Source organism: Pleurodeles waltl, chromosome 6 (genome assembly GCF_031143425.1).
Source record: "Pleurodeles waltl isolate 20211129_DDA chromosome 6, aPleWal1.hap1.20221129, whole genome shotgun sequence".
Taxonomy (NCBI): Eukaryota; Metazoa; Chordata; class Amphibia; order Caudata; family Salamandridae; genus Pleurodeles; species Pleurodeles waltl.
The window spans coordinates 2843380-2864252 of NC_090445.1; the positions used below are offsets into that span (position 1 = coordinate 2843380).

The 20873-nt window shown below is 50.9% G+C and overlaps 1 protein-coding gene across 2 annotated transcripts in view; it reads left to right on the forward strand.

Annotated features, from left to right (window-relative positions):
* The window catches only part of PIP5KL1 (phosphatidylinositol-4-phosphate 5-kinase like 1), a 294458-nt gene that overhangs the window by 181658 nt on the left and 91927 nt on the right, over positions 1-20873 (forward strand). For both annotated transcript variants that reach the window (XM_069236934.1, XM_069236935.1), the window contains 2 exons: positions 2782-2832; positions 4520-4674. In XM_069236934.1, the coding sequence (XP_069093035.1) occupies positions 2782-2832; positions 4520-4674 (206 nt within the window). The remainder of the gene's footprint in view (positions 1-2781; positions 2833-4519; positions 4675-20873) is intronic.

A 20873-nucleotide genomic window follows, 5' to 3' on the forward strand; every position in this document is an offset into this window, starting at 1 on the left:
AGAAATGACCGTCAATTTTTTTAAAGAAAGTGTTGTCAGTCCATATCATGTTGACTGTCCTAGAAAAACTGGGTAGGTGGATCACTCCCAATCAATCAATCAATCAATCAAACATTTATTGAGCACAGCAAATCACCCGTGAGGGTCCTGAGGCGCTGGAGCTGTGTGCTGCTGTGTGGAGAAATGATCATTTAACCATCCATGTCTTTAGCTCTCTTCGGAATCGCTGGAGTGGCGGTGCTGTCCTGAGGTGCAGGGGGAGGTTGTTCCAAGCCTTGGCTGCCAGGTGCGAGAATGAGCGTCCTCCGCTGTTGGCTCGACAGATCCATGGGGTGCATGTGAGGGAGAGTGAAGCTGATCGAGGTGTCTGGTCGGTTGGTGGAAAGTCAGGCGATTATTGATCTATGCTGGTCATTTGCTGTGCAGGGCCTTGTAGGTGTGGGTCAGCATCTTGAACTGACATCTCTTCTGGATCAGGAGCCTGTGTAGGTTCTTGAGATGGGGTGTGATGTGGGTCCTTCTAGGGCGGTCGAGTTTGAGTCTTGCCTCTGAGTTCTGTTTTGTCTGGAGTCTCTTCAGAAGACGTGCTGTGATTCCTACGTAGAGCGTGTTTGCATAGTCCTGTCTGCTGGCGATGAGGGCCTGTGTGATCGTCCTTCTGGTGTTTGCTGAGAGCCAGTTAATTACAAGAGGCACACATAAATCATTCTTCCGTACTTATGAATTAGTTATAAGTTCAAATGAAACAGTGCTCATACGCAACTAATCATTCAATCATGAGTAGATTTATGTATTACTGTAGGATAAAAGAAAAATTTAAATTCACTCTGTTTGTCAGTGTCCTTCAAATGCGTATCAATGTCCAAATCCAAAACGACCAAATAATCAGAATTAATTGCTTCCCGCTTTTTATATATTCCAGGTTCAAAGTTCTGAAATTTCTTCAATTCAGAAAATCCTTATGCCTCAGATATCTTGCAATTCGTGTTACTTCCACTCCTTGTTCAGATTCACAGCCAACACGTGTTTCGTCAGGGAATCTCCCAATGACTTCATCAGGCCTGTAATTGTACAAGTATCCATTATTATAGTCTTGGTCCACTCATATGAATAAAGAGACCATCACCAGTGTGATATAAATGGTGAGATGGGCAATCATGCAAGTTCTTAGGGCATCTTTGTGTTATGTGATGTGTTAATGTGAATTATTATTATTGTGTCACATGCCACTCCATCAAGTATAGAGGCATAGAAAAGTGCTCAAAAATAGAAGTTAGTAGAACATGTGTGCCCAAAAGGGTTGACTAATAAATGGTCACCTATCCAGCATGACCTCCATCCCTAATAGTGACTTTGCTTGGTATGGTGCAGAAATTAACCCAAACTCTTACCAACATTGTATTGGTCCTCAAGAAATATACCTTAAGTAATCCTTATTGTCGTATCCAAAAAGCTCCTATTCTGAGATATCTATTAATAAGAAAAAACACTCGATAAAAACCAAACAATATAGAAACCTCAAATAACCCATAGTACTCAGCTGACTGGGGCCACACATCAGATTATCTAATCAAGCATCACTATCTCTATTTATCTATTAGCCCTGAACATGTCTGGTATCCGGATTTGTAAAGATATGTGAGGAAATCGCGAGAAGAATAGGCACAGTCACGAGCTGCAAACGCTAATTATAGAGGCCCCTATTGCCCCACGCCTATTTTTGAGATATAGAACCCGAAAGCAAAGTAATGCTAGTTAATTATTCACTATCTTCAAAATTATTTGTAGCGCAATTGATGTCCTCACTCTAGTAAAAAAATATATCACCGCCCTCTATTAACTCACCTCATTTGTGAAAGTGCAGAGTAACCCGTCAAATAAAACCCATAGCGAGTACGCGTAGGGTTGTACCGTATCAAGCCGCCGTCGGTATCGTCTCCGCGATCACAAATACCCGTAGGGCTGGACGCTACTTAAAGTCTCGCGTGGATATCGAAATCCACATCATGAGTAAACATTGAAACCGCTCGCCATCTTACTAGTTTAAGGAGGCCATTGTTAACAAAAATAATCATAAATATAGAAAAGGGACTAAAGCCTCCCGTCATCTAGTTGATAGTATGACACCCTTAGGAGAATCATTATTCATGAACTAAAGAAAGGACTATAAGATTGGTGGCCATGTTGGGACTGAAATAATGTAGCTATACAAAAAACTGCGTTTGCTGGGAGCCATGTGAAGATCCTGCGGAGCATGCGAAGGGTGTGGAGGCAGGAGGATGAGACTGTGTTGACTTGTTTCATCATATCTTGTTATCCAGGATGATGCTGAGGTTGTGGGTGTGGCCTGTGGGGGCGGGGAGGGTGCCGAGCTCTACTGGGCACCATGTGTCAGTCCATGGTGAGGTGTTGTTCCAAAAGATGAAGACTTCTTTTTCTTCAGTGTTGATTTTGAGACAGTTGTCCTTCATCCAGTCCGCTACAGTCATCATGCATTTGTGGAAGTTAGTGGTGGGATATCCAGACAGTGAGAGGATGAGCGGTGCGTTGTCGGCGTAGGAGATGATGTTAAGTCCGCGTGGTCCAACGGTGATGGCCTGGGGGGTCATGTTGGTGTTGAAGAGGGTTGGAAAATCTGTCTCTATCATGTATTGTTTGCGCTCTCCCCTGTCTCGCTTTCCTTGAACCTGTGCCTATTATACATTGATTGCTAGCTCCCTCTCTCATCTTCCCTGAGTTTGCACTCCTCTCCTTGACCTCTGACCCTCTCTCTTTCCCTAGGATGCCCCAAGTGACACGGACTACAAGGCAGTTCTCACCCAGAGTCATGAGGTAAGTGCATGACGGTTGAGTCACCAAAGTGCGAGAAGGGCCGGAAATAACATCATAACCCCTTGGACCCCAGATGACGTCACGTTGTTGAGCCCTTCTGTCTCCTCTGGATGTGTTGGGCAAGCAGAGACCACATGGAGTAAACCTGTCTTTTCATGTGTTCTCCACCAGGTCTGCTGCAGCTTGAGACCAGGGCAGCAAAGGCAGGACGGGGGTGGGGGAGCAGGGGGCAAGACTTACAGAGCAGGAAGTGAGTGCAAACGATGAAGAGAACGAGGCTGAGAATGAAAACCCATCCACCAAAACCCTGGCACTTGTATTCAGAACAGTTCATGGACCCCCCTGGTTACCTGCTGACACCTAAAGTGTGTACACCGTCACCAGGCCTGAACCTCCTGTATCCCTAAACCTCTCCTGCTGCTACCAGAATCACTCTACTCAATGTCTCTGTCCCCTCGAACAGCCCCCGATACACAAGGAACGCCACCTGATTACCTGCTGACACCCCACGTTTTCACCTTCACAACATCTGAACCCCTAAACCTCTCCTGCTACCCCCAGAATCACTCAACTCAACGTCTGTGTCCCCTCGAACAGACCCCTGATGGACAAGGAACGCCACCTGGTTACCTGCTGATACCCCACGTTTACACCTTCACAACATCTGAACCCCTAAACCTCTCCTGCTACCCCCAGAATCACTCAACTCAACGTCTCTGTCCCCTTGAACAGACCCCTGATGGACAAGGAATGCCACCTAGTTACCTGCTGATACCCCACGTTTACACCTTCTCAACATCTGAACCCCTAAACCTCTCCTGCTACCCCCAGAATCACTCTACTCAACGTCTCTGTCCCCTCGAACAGCCCCCCGATGGACAAGGAATACCACCTGGTCACCTGCTGACACCCAACGTTTACATCTTCACAACATCTGAACCCCTAAACCTCTCCTGCTACCCCCAGAATCACTCTACTCAGTGTCTCTGTCCCCTCGAACAGCCTCCCCCGATGGACAAGGAACATTACCTGCTGACAACCAACGTGCATACCTTCACAACATCTGAACCCCTAAACCTCTCCTGCTACCCCCAGAATCACTCGACTCAAGACCTCTGTCCCCTCGAACAGACACCCCCCTGAAGGCAGAGGAACGCCCCCTGGTTACCTGCTGACACCCCACGTATACACCTTCACAACATCTGAACCCCTAAACCTCTCCTGCTACCCCCAGAATCACTTGACTCAAGACCTCTGTCCCCTCGAATAGACACCCCCCTGAAGGCAGAGGAACGCCCCCTGGTTACCTGCTGAAACCCCATGTGTACACCTTCAGTAGGTCTGCACCCCTAAACTTCTCCTGCTGCCCCCAGAATGAGTCTACGCAAAGCCTCTGTCACCTCGAAAAGACCTCCCTGACAGTCCAACCCTCCAAGTTAGTGAATGTAAAACTGCTTTAGTGGTGAGGGAGCCCCAACACACTCTGCAGAGGCCTGACCACTGCTTATACCCCCCAGCCTGTGCTGTCATGATGAATAGCTGTGAGTGTGTGAGGGGGAGGAGCTGTGGCACATCTTGTGTAGACCTCTGCCCTGTCACACATTGTGTCCCAACAGTTCAAGTGTTTGACTTGCACAGCGCCTAGCCTCACGGACACCAGACTCAGGTACTTTGATTCTTTCCATAGGGTTTCCAGATGCGCACCTACGCTGCCCCTGTCTTTGCGCACCTGCGCCAGTCGCTGGGCCTGTCGGAGAAGGAGTACCAGCTGTCCCTGTCCTCCGAGGCCTCTTACCTGCAGTTCATTAGCAACTCCAAGAGCAAGGCCGACTTCTTTCTGACGTGAGTCCCCGGAGCCTCTGTGTGCTTGGGAGGCGTTGCGTGTACAGTAAACAGATGTGCCTGTCCATAAATAGGTGGAGGGTTGTGTGTGCTGTCAACAGATGTGTGTGTCTGTAAACAGGCAGAGGGTTGTGCGTAATGTAAACAGGTTTGTGTCCATCCACTGTGTAAACAGTTTGAGGGATATGTGTTCTGTAAATAGTTGTGCCTGTCTGTAAACAGGTGGAGGGTTGTGTTTATAGGAGGCTGGCCCTCTATGTAATGTGCAAAGCTAGGCACACTGTGCAGGGGATCCAAGCAACCACAGGTTGGTTTCCAGAGGTAAACACTAGATCACCTAATGCTCTAATTTTGATGGTAGCTTGGTCGAGCAGTTAGGCCAGTTTTGGAGAAGTACAAACCATTTGTTGCACTCACAATATTAGTCTTGCAACTCACGCTCAAAGGAATAACTCGAGACCAATTTATAAAAATACATAAGATTTCATATAAATTTTAAGACCAAGGTCATCAGAATTGGGTAAGTATTTTTCGAGACATGAATTTCTGAAGTTTAATAAAAATAGCCGTCTGCTTGAGTTCCCGGACCGCGCGGAGGGGTCCACGGTTGAAAGCTTTGTGGAGAGTTGGATTAAGGGTGTTTTGCAGCCGGTCGGGCTGTCCAGGGTGCTTGTGGTGGAGCGTGCTCACAGGGCCCTGGGGGCGCTTCTCCGGCCCGGTGCACTGCAAGGGCTATCATTGCCCGTCTTTTGAATTATAAAGATAAAGACTGTGTCCTGTGGGCGGCCCATGAATCTGACAGGGCGGTCTTTGAGAACTGTAAAATTTCCATCTATCCTGATTACATGAACAAGGTTCAGAGCTCCAGAAAGGGGTTCCTGGAGGTGAAAGCAAAGCTCTGTGCCATGAACATCAGATATATGTTGTTGTACCCGGCACACCTAGAGGTGCTCTCCGATGGCAAGCCCCACTTTTTTGAACGTCCAGAGGAGGTTTGGAGATGGCTGGAGATGTGGCACAAAGTTACTCCTGGCAGACCAGAGAGGACCGGTGTGGTGGCTCATCGGGCTTCTGGCATGGATGGCCCGGACTGGAGTACTCATGGGGACAGCCAAGTGGAGGGTACCACAGCACATGTGGTAACTACTGATACTGATCATAGAATTGAGATGCAACAGGATGGGACAATGGCGGTGGTGACTCCTGGGTCGGCGGATGGATCGAATGGGGAGCTGGAACAGGGGGCGGATAGGATCCTTGTGCATGTTTGACCTGGAGATTGCTGTCGCGCCCTCTTTTTGGGTGGCCTGTGTCTGAGTGAGAGACACTTGTACTGCATGGTTGGGTGCCTGGGGATCAGGTTTCTGACGGGGCTCTACTTGAATTTACAATTGTATTCTACATGGGGGTGTCGACGAGATCACTGAGCTATGTTGGATTGGGATTCAGGCACAAGTATTGTGAATCCGGGGTGGGGGTGGTCACTCCACGATTGTGGTAGGACTTCGTAACTGGGAAGTTGGGGATTAGGCTGTTGTCCTGGCAGCATCTATAACATGGATCTACAGTATGGTTTGATGTGTTTCTTCTACTGTTCATCCGGGGTTGGTGATGGGGGAGTTGGGTCACTCGGTTGGTAAGGTGTATCAATGTTTGAATTTCATAACAGCAGTGCATGCATGTATGCGAGAGGGGAAATGGGTATTCGCCTTGTCTTCCCTCCTTTGGGGAGAGGTGAGGGGTGGAGGATTAGAGGGACGGATGGCAGTAAGGCTAAGGCATGGGCCGACAGATTAACGTGCTGCCATGGAATGTCAGGGGGTTGAGGAGGTACACCACGCGTTACAGGGTACACTCCATTCTGAGGAGACTTAAGGTTCAAATAGCCTGATTCAGGAAATGCACATGACTGAGGAGGAAACACAAAAACTATCCAAGAAATGATGGGGTCAGATGTTCTCTTCCTCCTTCTCCTCTTACGCAAGGGGCGGGACAGTATGGGTGGCCCCAGGGATCCCATTTACCCATGTTTATGGTGAAGTGGATGCGGAGGGTAGATATGTACTCCTACAGGGCACCTTGGATGGGTCGCCCATCACTATTCTCAACACTTATGCGCCCAATACAGATGATCACTTCTTCTGTGCTAGCATACCTGAGATCTTGGGGGATGGGGTGTAAGCGCCTATTGTGTGGGCCGGTGATTCGAATTGTATTTTGGATGGTGAAAAGGATCGTCTCCTGCCCAAGTTGGGGACTAAACCCTTGATGGTGAGATCCCTCGCGGAAGTTATGAGTAACTTAGCGTTGTGGGACGGATGGAGGGAACTACACCCGGAGGGTAGGGAGTACACCTGTCATTCTAAGGCACACAACACATATAGTCGGCTAGATCGGTTTCTTCTGGGTGGACTGAACTGCTCACAGGTGCTGGATATCAAGCACCTGGGTAGGTTTGTATCTGATCATGCACCGGTGTTGATGCAGCAGCAGTGGGGAGCCGATAATACTGGATTAGCACGTAGTTGGCGTATGCCTGCCAATTTTCTGACTTGATGCAGGATGCCGGGACAAGGTGGCGGTTGCCACTAAAGGCTATATGGACTTGAATTGGAACACAACGAAGTCTTGGGGCACGGAATGGGAGGCCTTGAAGGCCATAGTGAGGGGGGTCGGCAGAGGCACCGTTGTGGGGTACGCAAACAAATGGAACAAGAACTCACTAGTTCGGAGGATAAGTTTGTAGTTCTGCAGCATCAGACACCGACTACAAGAGAGGCTGAAAGAGAGCAACTCAGGTTGTATAAGTCAGTTAACAACTGCTGGGACACGCTGAGCAGGGTAACACTTAGAGCATACAGGCAGCACTTGCACAGAAAGGGGGATAAATCGGGAAATATTTGGCGTGAATCCTAAAATGGGAGGTAGAGGGGCCCCCCATCGTAAGGATATCCTTCTGGTGTTGGTGGAACATCCATAGAGAGTATCAAGGGCTGGTGCTCCAGTCCCAGAAGACGATTTAAGGGAGGTCCTGACGTGGATGCGGCTCCCGTGGTTGGAACCATAGAGTAGGGATGCTCTAGAGGCTGCGATAATGGTGGAGGAAGTGAGTGAGGCAGTGGAAGCATTGATGAAATCTAGGTCTCCGGGGGGTGACGGGTTCCCGGCCGAGATGTACCAAACGTTCTCCCTCCTCCTGCGAGAGAAATTGCTGGCGGTGTTTGAGGAGGCCCGGCTGCGAGGCACATTGCCGGAAACCATGCGTCAAGGCATTGTGTGTTTGATGCTCAAGCCTGGAGGGGATCCTGGGGATCCTTCCTCCTATCGCATGCTTTCTATGCTGAACAGCAATGTAAAGATCCTGTGCAAGATATTGGCTACTCGGCTTCGTGGGGTGATCCGGAGCTTGGTGCATGACAATCAATGCGGTTTTATCCCTGGTCGTAGCACGACCTACAACTTGCATCGCTTTGCACATGTACTGCATGAAACCGAGGGTGAAGAGGGCGAACTGGTGCTAGTGTCATTGGACCTGGAGAAGGCCTTTGACACAGTGGAGTGGGGCTATCTTCTGGAGGTGCTGTGGGGCTTGGCCCACACTTTCGTGTGTGGGTGAGACTGTTGTATACCGCACCCTCCGCACGTGTCCGGGTGGGAGGAGAGCTCTCGGAATCCTGGGAGATTGGTAGGGGAACCAGGCAGGGATGCCCACGTTTGCCGCTCCTTTTCGCCTTGGCTGTGGAGCCGCTGGAGATCTGGCTCTGAGAGGAACTGGGACCTTGGGGTATCCAGGTGGGGCAGCTTACACACATTGTTTCCCTATATGCAGATGACGCGTTGGTGTATCTTCTGCAGCCCAGTGTTTCGGTGCCTTTGTTGCTGCGGCTGTTGGAAGCCTTTGGAGTTGTGTCTGGTCTTCAGGTGAATCAGAAAAAGTCACTTCTGTTTCCTTCGGGGTCACTGTGTGGTGTGCCTCAGGAGGATTTACCGAGGGTGGGGATCAGGTGGGAGATTGAGAGCTTCCAGTATCTAGGTCTTTGGGTCGCTCACACTGGTGGCGCACCAAAAACACAATGTAGAACGAGTGGTTGCCGTCCTGGAACGCTCGGTTTTGTTCTGGAATAGATGACCTCTTTAAGTGATGGGGAGGGCGCCTGTGGCTAAGATGGTGTTCCTGCCACGGTGTCTTTACCGGGTTCAGAACTCTCTGTTTCCGTTATCTGCTCGGCTCTTCAGCTGTCTAGATTGCTTGCTGATTTCATTGGTGTGAGCTGAGCGACGTAGTAGGGTGGCATTGTCTGTGCTGCCGAGGGATATGGAAGAGGGAGGGCTGGCGATTCCCAATATTAGACATTATTAGTACGCAGCACATCTACGACACGCTGCTAAGTGGATGACTGAATCGGACAATTGGGAGACAAGACTGTTTGCAGGAATACTGGGCGGGAAGATGTTGGCGCATCTGTTGATGTCAAGCAGTCGGTCTGAATCTGCCGTCCCCTGTTTGATCAGAACCACTGCCTGGATCTGGGAGCAGGCCGTTGAGAATGTGCTACGACGGGCCTCGTTTAATAGAGAATTGAGGGTTTGGGACTTAGTACCCTTCAGTGACATGGACAACTTAATGTCCATAGAGGGTTGGAGGCTGGGAGGATGTGAATTGGCAGGAGATTTATACCCCAGTGGTGAGTTTATCTCCTTCACTGATGCTCGGGACACGTTCGGTCTGGGACCGGTCAGTTCTTGCAGGATGCAAAAACGAAGAGTCTGGCTCATGAGATCTGGAGTTGTTTTTCGGTGGCCCCTCACACATCGGCGGTGCTGAGTGGACTGATTAATTGGGGCGAGGGGACTCATTTGATCACTCAGTTGTATAAAGCCCTTCGGGATGATCATCCAGGCGCAATAAGTGTGGCGCGTAGGGCTTGGAAGCGTGAACTGGAGAACCACAGTCGGTGCTATCGACCCTTGTCTTGGATTTTATCTTAACTCTGTCCTCCAGTTATGTGACAAAATGATACTGTAATATCTCGCATTGATATGCATCGCACTGTATTATTGTTGGTTATGTTTTCCAAACTCAATAAAAACAGAGTTATCAAAAGTTTTTATATTGATTCCAATGGTGTGTAATTATGGATAAAAGTACTTACCCATTCTGATGATCTTGGTCTTAAAATGTAAATGAAATCTTTTGTATTTTTATAAATTGGTCTTGAGTTATTCCTTTGAGTGTGTGAGTTGCATGATTGATGCTGTGAGTGCAACAAATGCTTAGCACTTCTCTGCTATTGGCCTAACTGCTCGACCAAGCTACGTGCAATAGGTGGTCCAGTTGTGACCTCTGTAGACCAACGTGTGGTTGCCTGGACCCCCTGCACAGTGTGCCTGGTTTGCACACTGCATAGAGGGCCAGCCTCTGACTGCAATCTTTAAAGACCTCGAGTATTTCTGTTGCTAGGTGCTCTGAAACGTGTCCGAGCATCACATTGTCCTCCTTTTCCCAGTAGGTGTGTTTATGCTTTCTTGCCTTGGCACAGCACAAGAATCGTGCCCTCCTGGGACCATGCCAGAATCACACCCTCCTGCCTGGCGCAAACAGGACTTCTGCATTTCCATGTCGGCAGCATCCCTCATCACCCCACCCCCCGCCACGCTCACCAATCAGCATGCAGACGCACAGGCAGCACTGCCTCTTCACGGCCCCCTTTGACCGTCACTCAGCTCCTCACGTTTTTTTTTTTTTTTAAGTATATTTCATTATTTTTTGCGGTATCACACCACATATAAACAGTATTACAGATGATCATTTCACTTGGTTGCCGTAATGCTTGGAGCAATCATCTTTTTTTTTTGTTTAACTTCAAATAAGCAAGTTTATGCCAGCCCCTCCAACTACCACCCCCCCATGCCGCTTCTGGTACTTCTCAGGTCCTAACATATCGGTACATTTAGGCCCTCATTACAACCTCTGCGGTCTTTTCAAAAGACCGCCGAGGCTTCGGGAGCCAGAATACCGCCAGTGCTGGCGGTATTTCTGGCTCCCTATTACGATTTTTCCGCTGGGCCAGCGGACGGTAACACTGAAAAGTCAAATCAACATTGCTGCCGGCTCGTAATAGAGCCGGCGGCAATGCTGATGTGCGCGATGGGGCTATGCCTGGGAGCCCCTGCACTGCCCATGCCAAGTGCATGGGCAGTGCAGGGGCCCCCAGGGGCACCCCAACTCCCCCTTACCGCCAGCCTTTCCATGGCGGTGTTTACCACCGTGGCCAGGCTGACGGTCGGGGACTCATAATCCCTAGGGCCTGCTGCCCTGGGGATTATGCCGCCTGGTGGTATAGTGGAGGGGCCGGCGGTATGGCCGTGGCTATTGCACCACGGTCATAATAGCTGGCAGAACACCGCCAGCCTGTTGGCGGTGTTAACGCAGCTTACCGCCGGCCGCCAGGGTCATAATGAGGCCCTTAGTGTCTATTTTCCACATCGTTATACATTTTTTGCCCCATCAGCTACACCTGCTGCGTCGAGTCTGCACAGTGATCAGATACATAAACATTTATCATTCCTGCTCCCACCTCCCCGTACCACAGCTCACTCTGGTAATCCCCAGCACCTGCCGATGTTCTAAGTCTCCCTGACTTCCCTAGATGGGTTATTTGGCGTCTTTAGATCTTGCTCCATCTGGGCCCATGTCAATTTATCTTCTGCCAGTTTTGGATCTGTGCGGACGTGTTTCATCCGGACTTCTTCCGCTATTGCCCATTCGCTGAAGTCTCGTCACCAGTCTTCATATCTCGGTAGGGTGGGGTTGAGCCATTTAATCGCTATGCGACTCTTTGCCAACAAAAGTCCTGCATTATAAAGTAACGGGTTAAGTGTTTCCCCTTATGCGTGGGAAGTATCCCCAGCAGTATCACTCTGGGGGTCCGTACCAGTCTCCACTCAGTAACCCCCTCCAAGGCCGCCACTATATTCTCCCAGTATGAGTCCAGACACTACACTGCCATACTATATGGAAGAAGTCTGCTGAAGCCATAGCGCTGCGCGGGCAACAAGGGAATCTCGCTGGGTGTGTACGCTGAAGGATGTTGGGCGCCAGGTACGCCTGGTGATTATAATTATATTGTATGAGTTTGGACCTGCATTGGAACTGCTGGTCCTAGTCCCCTCATCTACGCGTTTGCGTTCTGTGGCTGAATACTCCTCCAGCACTGCCCACCATCTACGCGGCGCCACTGGGTTAATACACAGTATATCCTCTCTCAGGGCTTTATAAATGCAAGAAATCAGCCTCCGCCCCCTCCCCCCCAAGGGACAACAATGCATCCAGGGTGGCTGAGGCCGGATGTTCATCAGGAAACCCAGACCACAGACCACAAACTGTCGCCACCATTTTTGCATACTGTAGACACTGCCCTCTCCCTAACTGGAAAGCGTCCGTAGCATCCTGCTAGGTGATAAATTTCCCCACAAGGAAAAGATCTCCCGTTACCTCACATCCCCTGTCCTTCCATTTCTTCATAGGAATCCATGGCAACTTTCGCAAACGCCTGCATATCCCACGTGGGTGCGTCCCTGGAGTAAGGGTCGCAGCGCAACACAGAGGACACCACTCGGGTCCACACATTACAAATCTGGTTCACTATATAGGGGGCTCCTTCTCGCACCGTCCGGTTCCCCAGTAATAGGGCCGGCAGGGTATGTCCTTCACACACACCCTGTAGGAGTTTCTTCTCCCAGTTAATGTCAGGGTCGAGCCAGTGTACTGCGTGCTGCAGCTGGGAGGCAAAGTAATAAAGCTCCATATGTGGGATCTCCATTCACCCGCGTTCCCATGTTTGTCGCAGCATGGCCAGTCCCACCCTCTTCCTCTTCTTTGCCCATAACAACTCTAGGATTAGACTATCTATTCGTGCAAAGTGTGATCTAGGCACCTCGTATAGGGTATTCTTTAGCTCGTATAAGTGGCATGGCAGGATAACCATCTTTGTAATGGCTGCCCTGCCCATCAGTGCTTCCAAAACCTGACAGAAGTCTTCAATCTCTCCAGCACTCTGCCATGATTGAGGTTATAATATTTTTCAGCAGTATGTGCCAATCGTCCCTAGCTATAGCACCCATCGGGAACAGGTAGGACTTACGGAGACTTACCCAGAGTCCAGAGCACTCCCCATATTTCTCCAAGGCACGTAAAAGAATAGGAATCAGTGCCTCTGGGTGCCACACATAGACTAGCACATCATACGCATATAGGGAGACCACATGGGTAGTCCCCCCAATGCATAAGCCCGAGGGTTCAGCTGCTCACGCAAGTGCGCCGGTATTTGCTCCATTGCCATACCAAATAGGAGAGGGGACATCCGGCAGCCCTGTCGCGCCCCCCTCCTCAATTGGACAGCATCTGATGACACCCCCCCAGTTAGCACACAAGCCACTGGTCGCTGATATAAGAGTTGGACCCAAGCAATATACTTCGGGTCAAAACCTAATTTGGCCATAACTTGCCAAAGATACCCCCAATCCATGGAGTCAAAAGCCTCTTCTATATCCAGGAGTGCAAACGCTACTGGTTCCTTCCACTGTAGGTATGTGTGATATATATGGGTGAGGCAACGAATACTAAACATTGTGCTGCAGTGGGGTATAAAACCACATTGATCCTCATGAATAAGGGAGGCTAAATGAGGAAGCAGGCGGGCCGCCAGAACTCTACTTAGTATCTTAATATCCACATTCAGGACAGTGGTCTATATGCAATGAGATCCATTGGATCTCTATCCGGTTTGGGAATAAAAGCCACCCATCTAACCCGTCAGGCAGCCATGGGCAGACGCCTCTTGGTATACTGCCAACAGTTTCTCAGAAAGGATATCAACATATTTTTGATAGAACTCTGCTGGGAGTCCATTAGAACCAGGCGTTTTTGATGTTTTTAACTGTTTTATGGCCCCTTGTATTTCTTCCCTATCGAGAGGGGCATCTAATAGAGCCCTGGCAGTCCATGTCAGTCGAGGAAGTGGGACCCTGCCCAGGAAGGCCGCCCCAGCCTCCAGGGGGGCACCCGTGGGCAAAGCATGAAGTCTATCAAGATGAACCCGGGACACCGTGTACATACTCTCCGCCTGTAATGTGTACCCGGGCAGCGACAGGCTTACGATCAGCATTTTGTTTGAGCAGGCACACCGAAAGCGCACCCGCCCTATCGCCCTCCGCATGCAGACGCTGGTGGTATGCCCCATAAACATATCGCTCCAGTCATCTAGTAGTGACCATCGAGTCTGCCGGCATTCTTCCATTCTCTGTGGCTGCGTTGGAAGTCATTCTCCAAGTCTCGGAGCTTGGCTTCGTGATCAAGAACATCTTTCTCAAGCTGACGCCTAACTCCGTAAGTAGTCTGCAAGTAAATACCCCTGATCTCAACCTCCATCGCTTCCAGTCACATCCCCTGGTCATGGACGTTCCCCAGTTTGTGTAAAAGTATTGCGTCAGCCCATCCTGGACTGCCCCTCAAACGGGGCATCCGACAAGGCCTCTGGTGGCAACCGCCAGGTCAAGACCACGGGTCGTGTATAGCCTTTATTCAATTTTACTAGAAGAGGCGAGATCCGATATGTAACTGGCAAAGTATTCAATGGCCTGGATTAGCGGGGATAAGGTTTCAAACACTAAGTGTAAGGAAATGCCTCCTTGGCATGGTTACCCACTGACTTTTTGCCTTTGCTGATGCTAAGTTATGATTGAAAGTGTGCTGAGGCCTGCTAACCAGGCCCCAGCACCAGTGTTCTTTCCCTAAACTGTACCTTTGTTCCCACAATTGGCACAGCCCTGGCACCCAGATAAGTCCCTTGTAAATGGTACCCCTGGCACCAAGGGCCCTGATGCCAGGGAAGATTGGTAAGGGCTGCGGAATGTGGTATGCCACCCTGGGGACCCCTCACTCAGCACATTCATACTGCTTGCCAGCTTGTGTGTGCTGGTGGGGAGAAAAAGACAAAGTCCACATGACACTCCCCTCAGAGTGCCATGCCAACCTCACATTGCCTATGGCATAGGTAAGTCACCCCTCTAGCAGGCCTTACAGCCCTAAGGCAGGGTGCACTATACCACAGGTGAGGGCATAGGTGCATGAGCACTGTGCCCCTACAGTGTCTCAGCTAAACCTTAGACATTGTAAGTGCAGGGTAGCCATAAGAGTATATGGTCTGGGAGTCTGTCAAACACGAACTCCACAGTTCCATAATGGCTACACTCAAATCTGGGAAGTTTGGTATCAAACTTCTCATCTCAGCACAATAAATGCACACTGATGCCAGTGTGGAATTTATTGTAACATGCACCCAGAGGGCATCTTAGAGATGCTCCCTGAATACCAATCCGACTCCTAGCGCTAGGCTGACCAGTTTCTGCCAGCCTGCCACACACCAGACATGTTGCTGGCCACATGGGGAGAGTACCCTTGTCACTGTGGCCAGGAACAAAGCCTGCACTGAGTGGAGGTGCTTCACACCTCCCCCTGCAGGAACTGTAACACCTGGCGGTAAGCCTCAAAGGCTCACCCCTTTTGTTACAGCACCCCAGGGCATCCCAGCTAGTGGAGATGCCCGTCCCTCCGGCCACTGCCCCCACTTTTGGCGGCAAGGCTAGAGGAGATAATGAGAAAAACAAGGAGGAGTCACCCACCAGTCAGGACAGCCCCTAAGGTGTCCTGAGGTGACCCCTGCCTTTAGAAATCCTCCATCTTTAGTTTGGAGGATTCCCCCAATAGGATTAGGGATGTGTCCCCCTCCCCTCAGGGAGGAGCACAATAGCCACCCTCAAGGACAGTAGCCATTGGCTACTACCCTCCTGACCTAAACACACCCCTAAATCTAGGCTCCCCAGAACCTAGGAAATCAGATTCCTGCAACCTGAAACAAGAAGAAGGACTGCTGACCTGAAAGCCCTGCAGAGACAACGGAGACGACGGAGACGACAACTGCTTTGGCCCCAGCCCTACCGGCCTGTCTCCAGACTCAAAGAAAACTGCACAGCGACGCATCTGACAGCGACCTCTAAAACCTCAGAGGACTGCCCTGAAATCCGAAGAACCAAGAAACTCCCGAGAACAGCGGCACTGTTCACCTACAGCAACATTTTTGCAACAACTTTCAAAGAACTCACTCTTCCCGCCGCTCTGCACCCGACGCCCTCGGCTCGAGCTCCAGAGAACCCACACTACAGGGAGGACTCCCAGACAACTGCAACCTCGTGAGTAACCCTAGACGACCCCCCTGGATCCTGACAGCGACGCATGCATAGAGAATCCAGAGGCTCCCTCTGACCGCGACTGCCTGTAACAAGGAACCCGACGCCTGGACCAAGCACTGCACCTGCCGCCCCCAAGACCTGAAGGAACTGAACTCCAGTGCAGGAGTGACCCTGAGGGTGTGATTTGTGTGCCTACTTGTGTCCCCCCAGTGCTCTACAAAACCCCCCCTGGTCTGCCCTCCGAAGACGCAGGTCCTGCTGGCAGACTGGAACCGGAGCACCCCTGTTCTCCATAGGCGCCTATGTGTTTTGGACCCCTCTTTGACCTCCGCACCTGACTGGCCCTGTGTTGCTGGTGCGGTGACTTTGGGGTTGCCTTGAACCCCCAACAGTGGGCTGCCTATGCCTAGGAACTTGAACTTGTAAGTGCCTTACTTACCTGAAAAACTAACCATTACTTACCTCCCTCAGGAACTGTTGATTTTTTGCAGTGTCCACTTTTAACATAGCTTATTGCCATTTTAACTAAAACTGTGTATGTTACTGCTCTAATTTTAAGTTCCTTACCTGTGTGGAGTACCTTGCATGTTATGTATTTACTTCAAATCTTGAATCTTGTGGTTCTAAAATAAATTAAGAAAATATATTTTTCTATATAAAAACTATTGACCTGGAGTTAAGTCTTTGAGTGTGTGTTCCTCATTTATTGCCTGTGTGTGTACAACAAATGCTTAACACTACCCTCTGATAAGCCTACTGCTCGACCACACTACCCCAAAATAGAGCATTAGAATTATCTAATTTTGCCACTATCAACCTCTAAGGGGAACCCTTGGACTCTGTGCACACGATCTCTCACTTTGAGGTAGTATATACAGAGCCAACTTCCTACACTAAGCAATAGTCCAGTCTACTGAAAGTATTTGCTGCCGGGGTGTAACAGAAGTATTCTCTAAGAGTGGGGTTCCTATGGCACTAGATATCCTGCAACTGAAGCTCTCGCATAGTATCTACCTATTGTCTCGTCAGGTGGGGATTTGTACGCTGCCGCAGGGAATCCCGGTCTAACATACCATCCAGGACACAGTTACAGTCTCCTGCCAAAATAACTTCTGCTGTTAGATATGGGGAGTCAGCCCACACTACGTCCCCAAAGTAAGTCCCACTATCTACATTTGGGGCATTTACGTTTATCAAGCATAGTTGCAGTCTGTCCACGGTTCCAAACAGCACCATATATCTTCCGTCTGGATCGAGCACATGATTTTTGTGTTGGAATGAGACCCTCAGGGCTATCTAAATCAATACTCCCCTTGCATAAAAAGAAGAAGCCGCGTATAACTGGCCCCTCCAGCATTTTTGAAGACTCGGGATACAACTTCCCCACGTATGCGTCTCCTGGAGCATTGCTATCGAAGCGTGACAGTGCTGGGGATAATCATGTACCTGGTGCCGCTTAATTAGCTGGGTCAAATCTTGTACATTCCATGATATTAATGTTTGAATGTCAGTCATGAGTGCATCCTAGTATATATCTCAAAGACAATTATTCTGCACATCAGGACCGAGAAGTACACTTTTCCAAAAACCATCACAAGCAGTGAAAAAATGAACATTCCCAAACGTACCCCCTCCCATAGGCAGTGACCCGGACCCATCCCATGTGAACCAAAATGGGTTAGGGGCCGAAAGGCCCCACCTCATGACCTGATTAGGCAGTAAAAACAGATTAGATTAGTAACCCATTAACCAATTATGTGTATCACTACGTATCGTCAGAGGTCATCACCGAGCCTAACCACAAGGCAGAGCCTCCAGTAGTCAGTACTCCACATGCACCCCTGATGGGGTATAGGGCCAACAAGCTCTGCATATTGGTATAGGACATTTAGGGGGTGATTCTAACCCCGGCGGTCTTAGACCGCCGGGGCCAGGGTCGGCGGGAGCACCGCCGACAGACCGGCGGTGCCCCGCAGGGCATTCTGACCGCGGCGCTTTGGCCGCGGTCAGTGCAGGAAAACCGGCGGTCTCCCGCCGGTTTTCCGCTGCCCCTTGGAATCCTCCAAGGCGGCGCAGCTTGCTGCGCCGCCGAGGGGATTCCGACCCCCCCTACCGCCATCCAGTTCCCGGCGGTCCGCCCGCCGGGAACTGGATGGCGGTAGGGGGGGTCGCGGGGCCCCTGGGGGCCCCTGCAGTGCCCATGCCACTGGCATGGGCACTGCAGGGGCCCCCGTAAGAGGGCCCCTAAATGTATTTCACTGTCTGCTGTGCAGACAGTGAAATACGCGACGGGTGCAACTGCACCCGTCGCACAGCTTCCACTCCGCCGGCTCGATTCCGAGCCGGCTTCATCGTGGAAGCCTCTTTCCCGCTGGGCTGGCGGGCGGCCTGACGGCGGCCGCCCGCCAGCCCAGCGGGAATGTCAGAATTACCGCCGCGGTCTTTCGACCGCGGAACGGTAACCTGACGGCGGGACTTTGGCGGGCGGCCTCCGCCGCCCGCCAAGGTCAGGATGAGGGCCTTAGCATTTCTTGTTAATGTATAACTCATCGTGTAAGGCCAGAACAGGTTCAGCCAGCAGGAGTCATTCTCAGGACTTGTGCAGTCGTCATCCTTTCATTTATCCAGTGCAATTTCCCCCCTCGTTCCCTAGGACCACATTGCCATAGGCAGTTCTTTCTTTCAACACTGTCAAGGCTGACCATCCCCTGTAACATCTTTGTGTGAGTCAGGGTATCCATGCTGTTCTCCAAGTGCGTCGTGACCATACAGTTCATCTCCCTCATCGGCCAGAGTGCCATCCGGTTGCACAGTAATTCTACCCATTGGAGCTAGTGCTCGGGCGCCAGTCTGCGATGGCTCCTGGGGGCGTTTCCTTGCACACCGGCCCCCACAAGCTTCTGGTCTGTCAGTTTCCGGAACTCAATGGGATCACACTTGTGGGGACACCATGTCCACCCATTTGCTCCATTCTTGCAGGTTGGTAAAAAAATGAATCTTATTATTATGTTTTACTCTGAGTTTTGCCGAAAACATAGATTTAAATCTTTCATCCTTTTCTTAACATTCATAAAGGATTTTCTGAGATTCTGCACTTTCTGGGTGTAGTCTGGAAACGCCAATATGTGGTGCCCATCATAGAGTGGCTGTCCATTTTTCCGCACCTGCTGGAGGATCACATCTTGGTCCCTGTAGTGAAAGAACTGGGCAATAGTGGCACGCTGCAGCACCCCTGGCCGCGGAGGAGGCATCAGGGCCTTATGGGCGCGCTCAACATTGAAAAAGGGGGAGTACTTCTCCAGGGGGGCTGTCGCGACCAACCATGTTTCCAGAAATATCTCCATGTTTAATCCTTCAACCCCCTCCAGAAACCCCATGAAGCATAAATTGTTCCTGCGGGACCTGCCCTCCGCGTCTTCCGCCCGCTCCTCAAGTCCCACCGTAAGCCTATGAAAAGAGGACACAGTGTATTTCAGGGTATCCACCTCTCGGTTAAGCACTCCAATGGCGTCCTCCGCCTCGCTCACTCTCTCTGCCACTTTGCGTAGGTCTGCTCGCAGTAGTGTAACATCCACTGCCACTGTGTTGATTTTGGTGACCAGTTCAGTGTGTGTGCCCTTGATTTTGTTTAGGGTGTCAGGCATGGAGGGTTCTTTGGGGTCGTGGCTTTCTACGATGCCAGAGTGTCGTCCGGGGTAGTTATGTCTGTCCTATCTTTAACATGGGTGACTTGCACATAATTAACAATCTTATTGGCCTGGGACTGTCGCCCTCCTTTATCCTTGCCCATGTCTCCAGTGCTAGCCTCTGACGTTCAAAGCCAGGACCGGTACAGTAGGGTTTCACAAGTCTTTTTAGTGGCCTGCCAGGCAATCTCCAGAAGCCTTCTCAGTCTCAAAACACAGCTCAGACAGCTCCTTCAGCTGCCCACCAGTCAATCAGCCATTGAGGTCTGTTGCGCCGTGCCCCCGCCTATCGCACGCGTGGGCTTCCACTGTACAAGCTTTACTCCCCGGCTAGGGGGACCCTGGCGATTCCTGTGTTCCCCCCATGCCTTCAAGTATCAACTCTAAATCACAGGTCCTTTTTGGTTGTTCATGCACTCTGGGCCCATTTAGTTAATGCTGCACAGTTTATATTCTGGGGGCCTCTGTCTCAGCACATTCCGGGCCCTGCGTAGGTATTTTTTTGGGGAGGGGTGGGGAAATTGTGGACCCAGTGCCCTCCTCCTGACCGCTGTTTATGTTACCTCCAAGGCCTCCCTCTACACGTGGCTCTTCATCTGCGGGACAGCCATTTGCCGCAGCACAGGCCCCACCATCCGCCGTTCCCGCTGACTCTGCTTCCCGTCTCCTTTCTTTGGTGGGGGTGCTTCGCCCCGACCCTCGGGTAGCACCAAGGATTCCCTGGCCTACAGCCTCCGCTCAACATCGTCCCACAGTCGCCAGCTCCCACAAGCTGACCGCCGTCACACTGCCTTCGTCCCCTGCCACCGCACCATCACGGGGGGCACATCACTTGCCTGTCGGTCACATTCGTCGATCTCAGGCAGCACAGCGGTTGGGTCGCGCCATATGTGTGACTCGACTCAGCCCAGAGGAGCACTGCTTCACCGGGGCCTGCCCCAGTCAGGGAGAGACACTACTTCAGCTGCCACCTGCAGTGTCACGGCTGGCCTGCACCTCAGGGCTTGCCTGCACTAGTTTAGGCCTCGCAGGGCGCCAGCAGGGGATTGTCTCAGCGGTTAATGTACCGGGCTTCATCCCCAGGTGAATGTACATGACCGTACACAGGATTTTGCTGCAGGATTGCTAGGATTCTTAACGGGGCCAGTCGGAGCTCGATGAAACACGTCTAGTCGGCCATCTTGTTGGCTCTGCCCCCCTACTCCTCAGCTCCTCATTCCTGCGATTTCCGCTTCCTGCTAGCACATGTGGGTGCCTCACCTG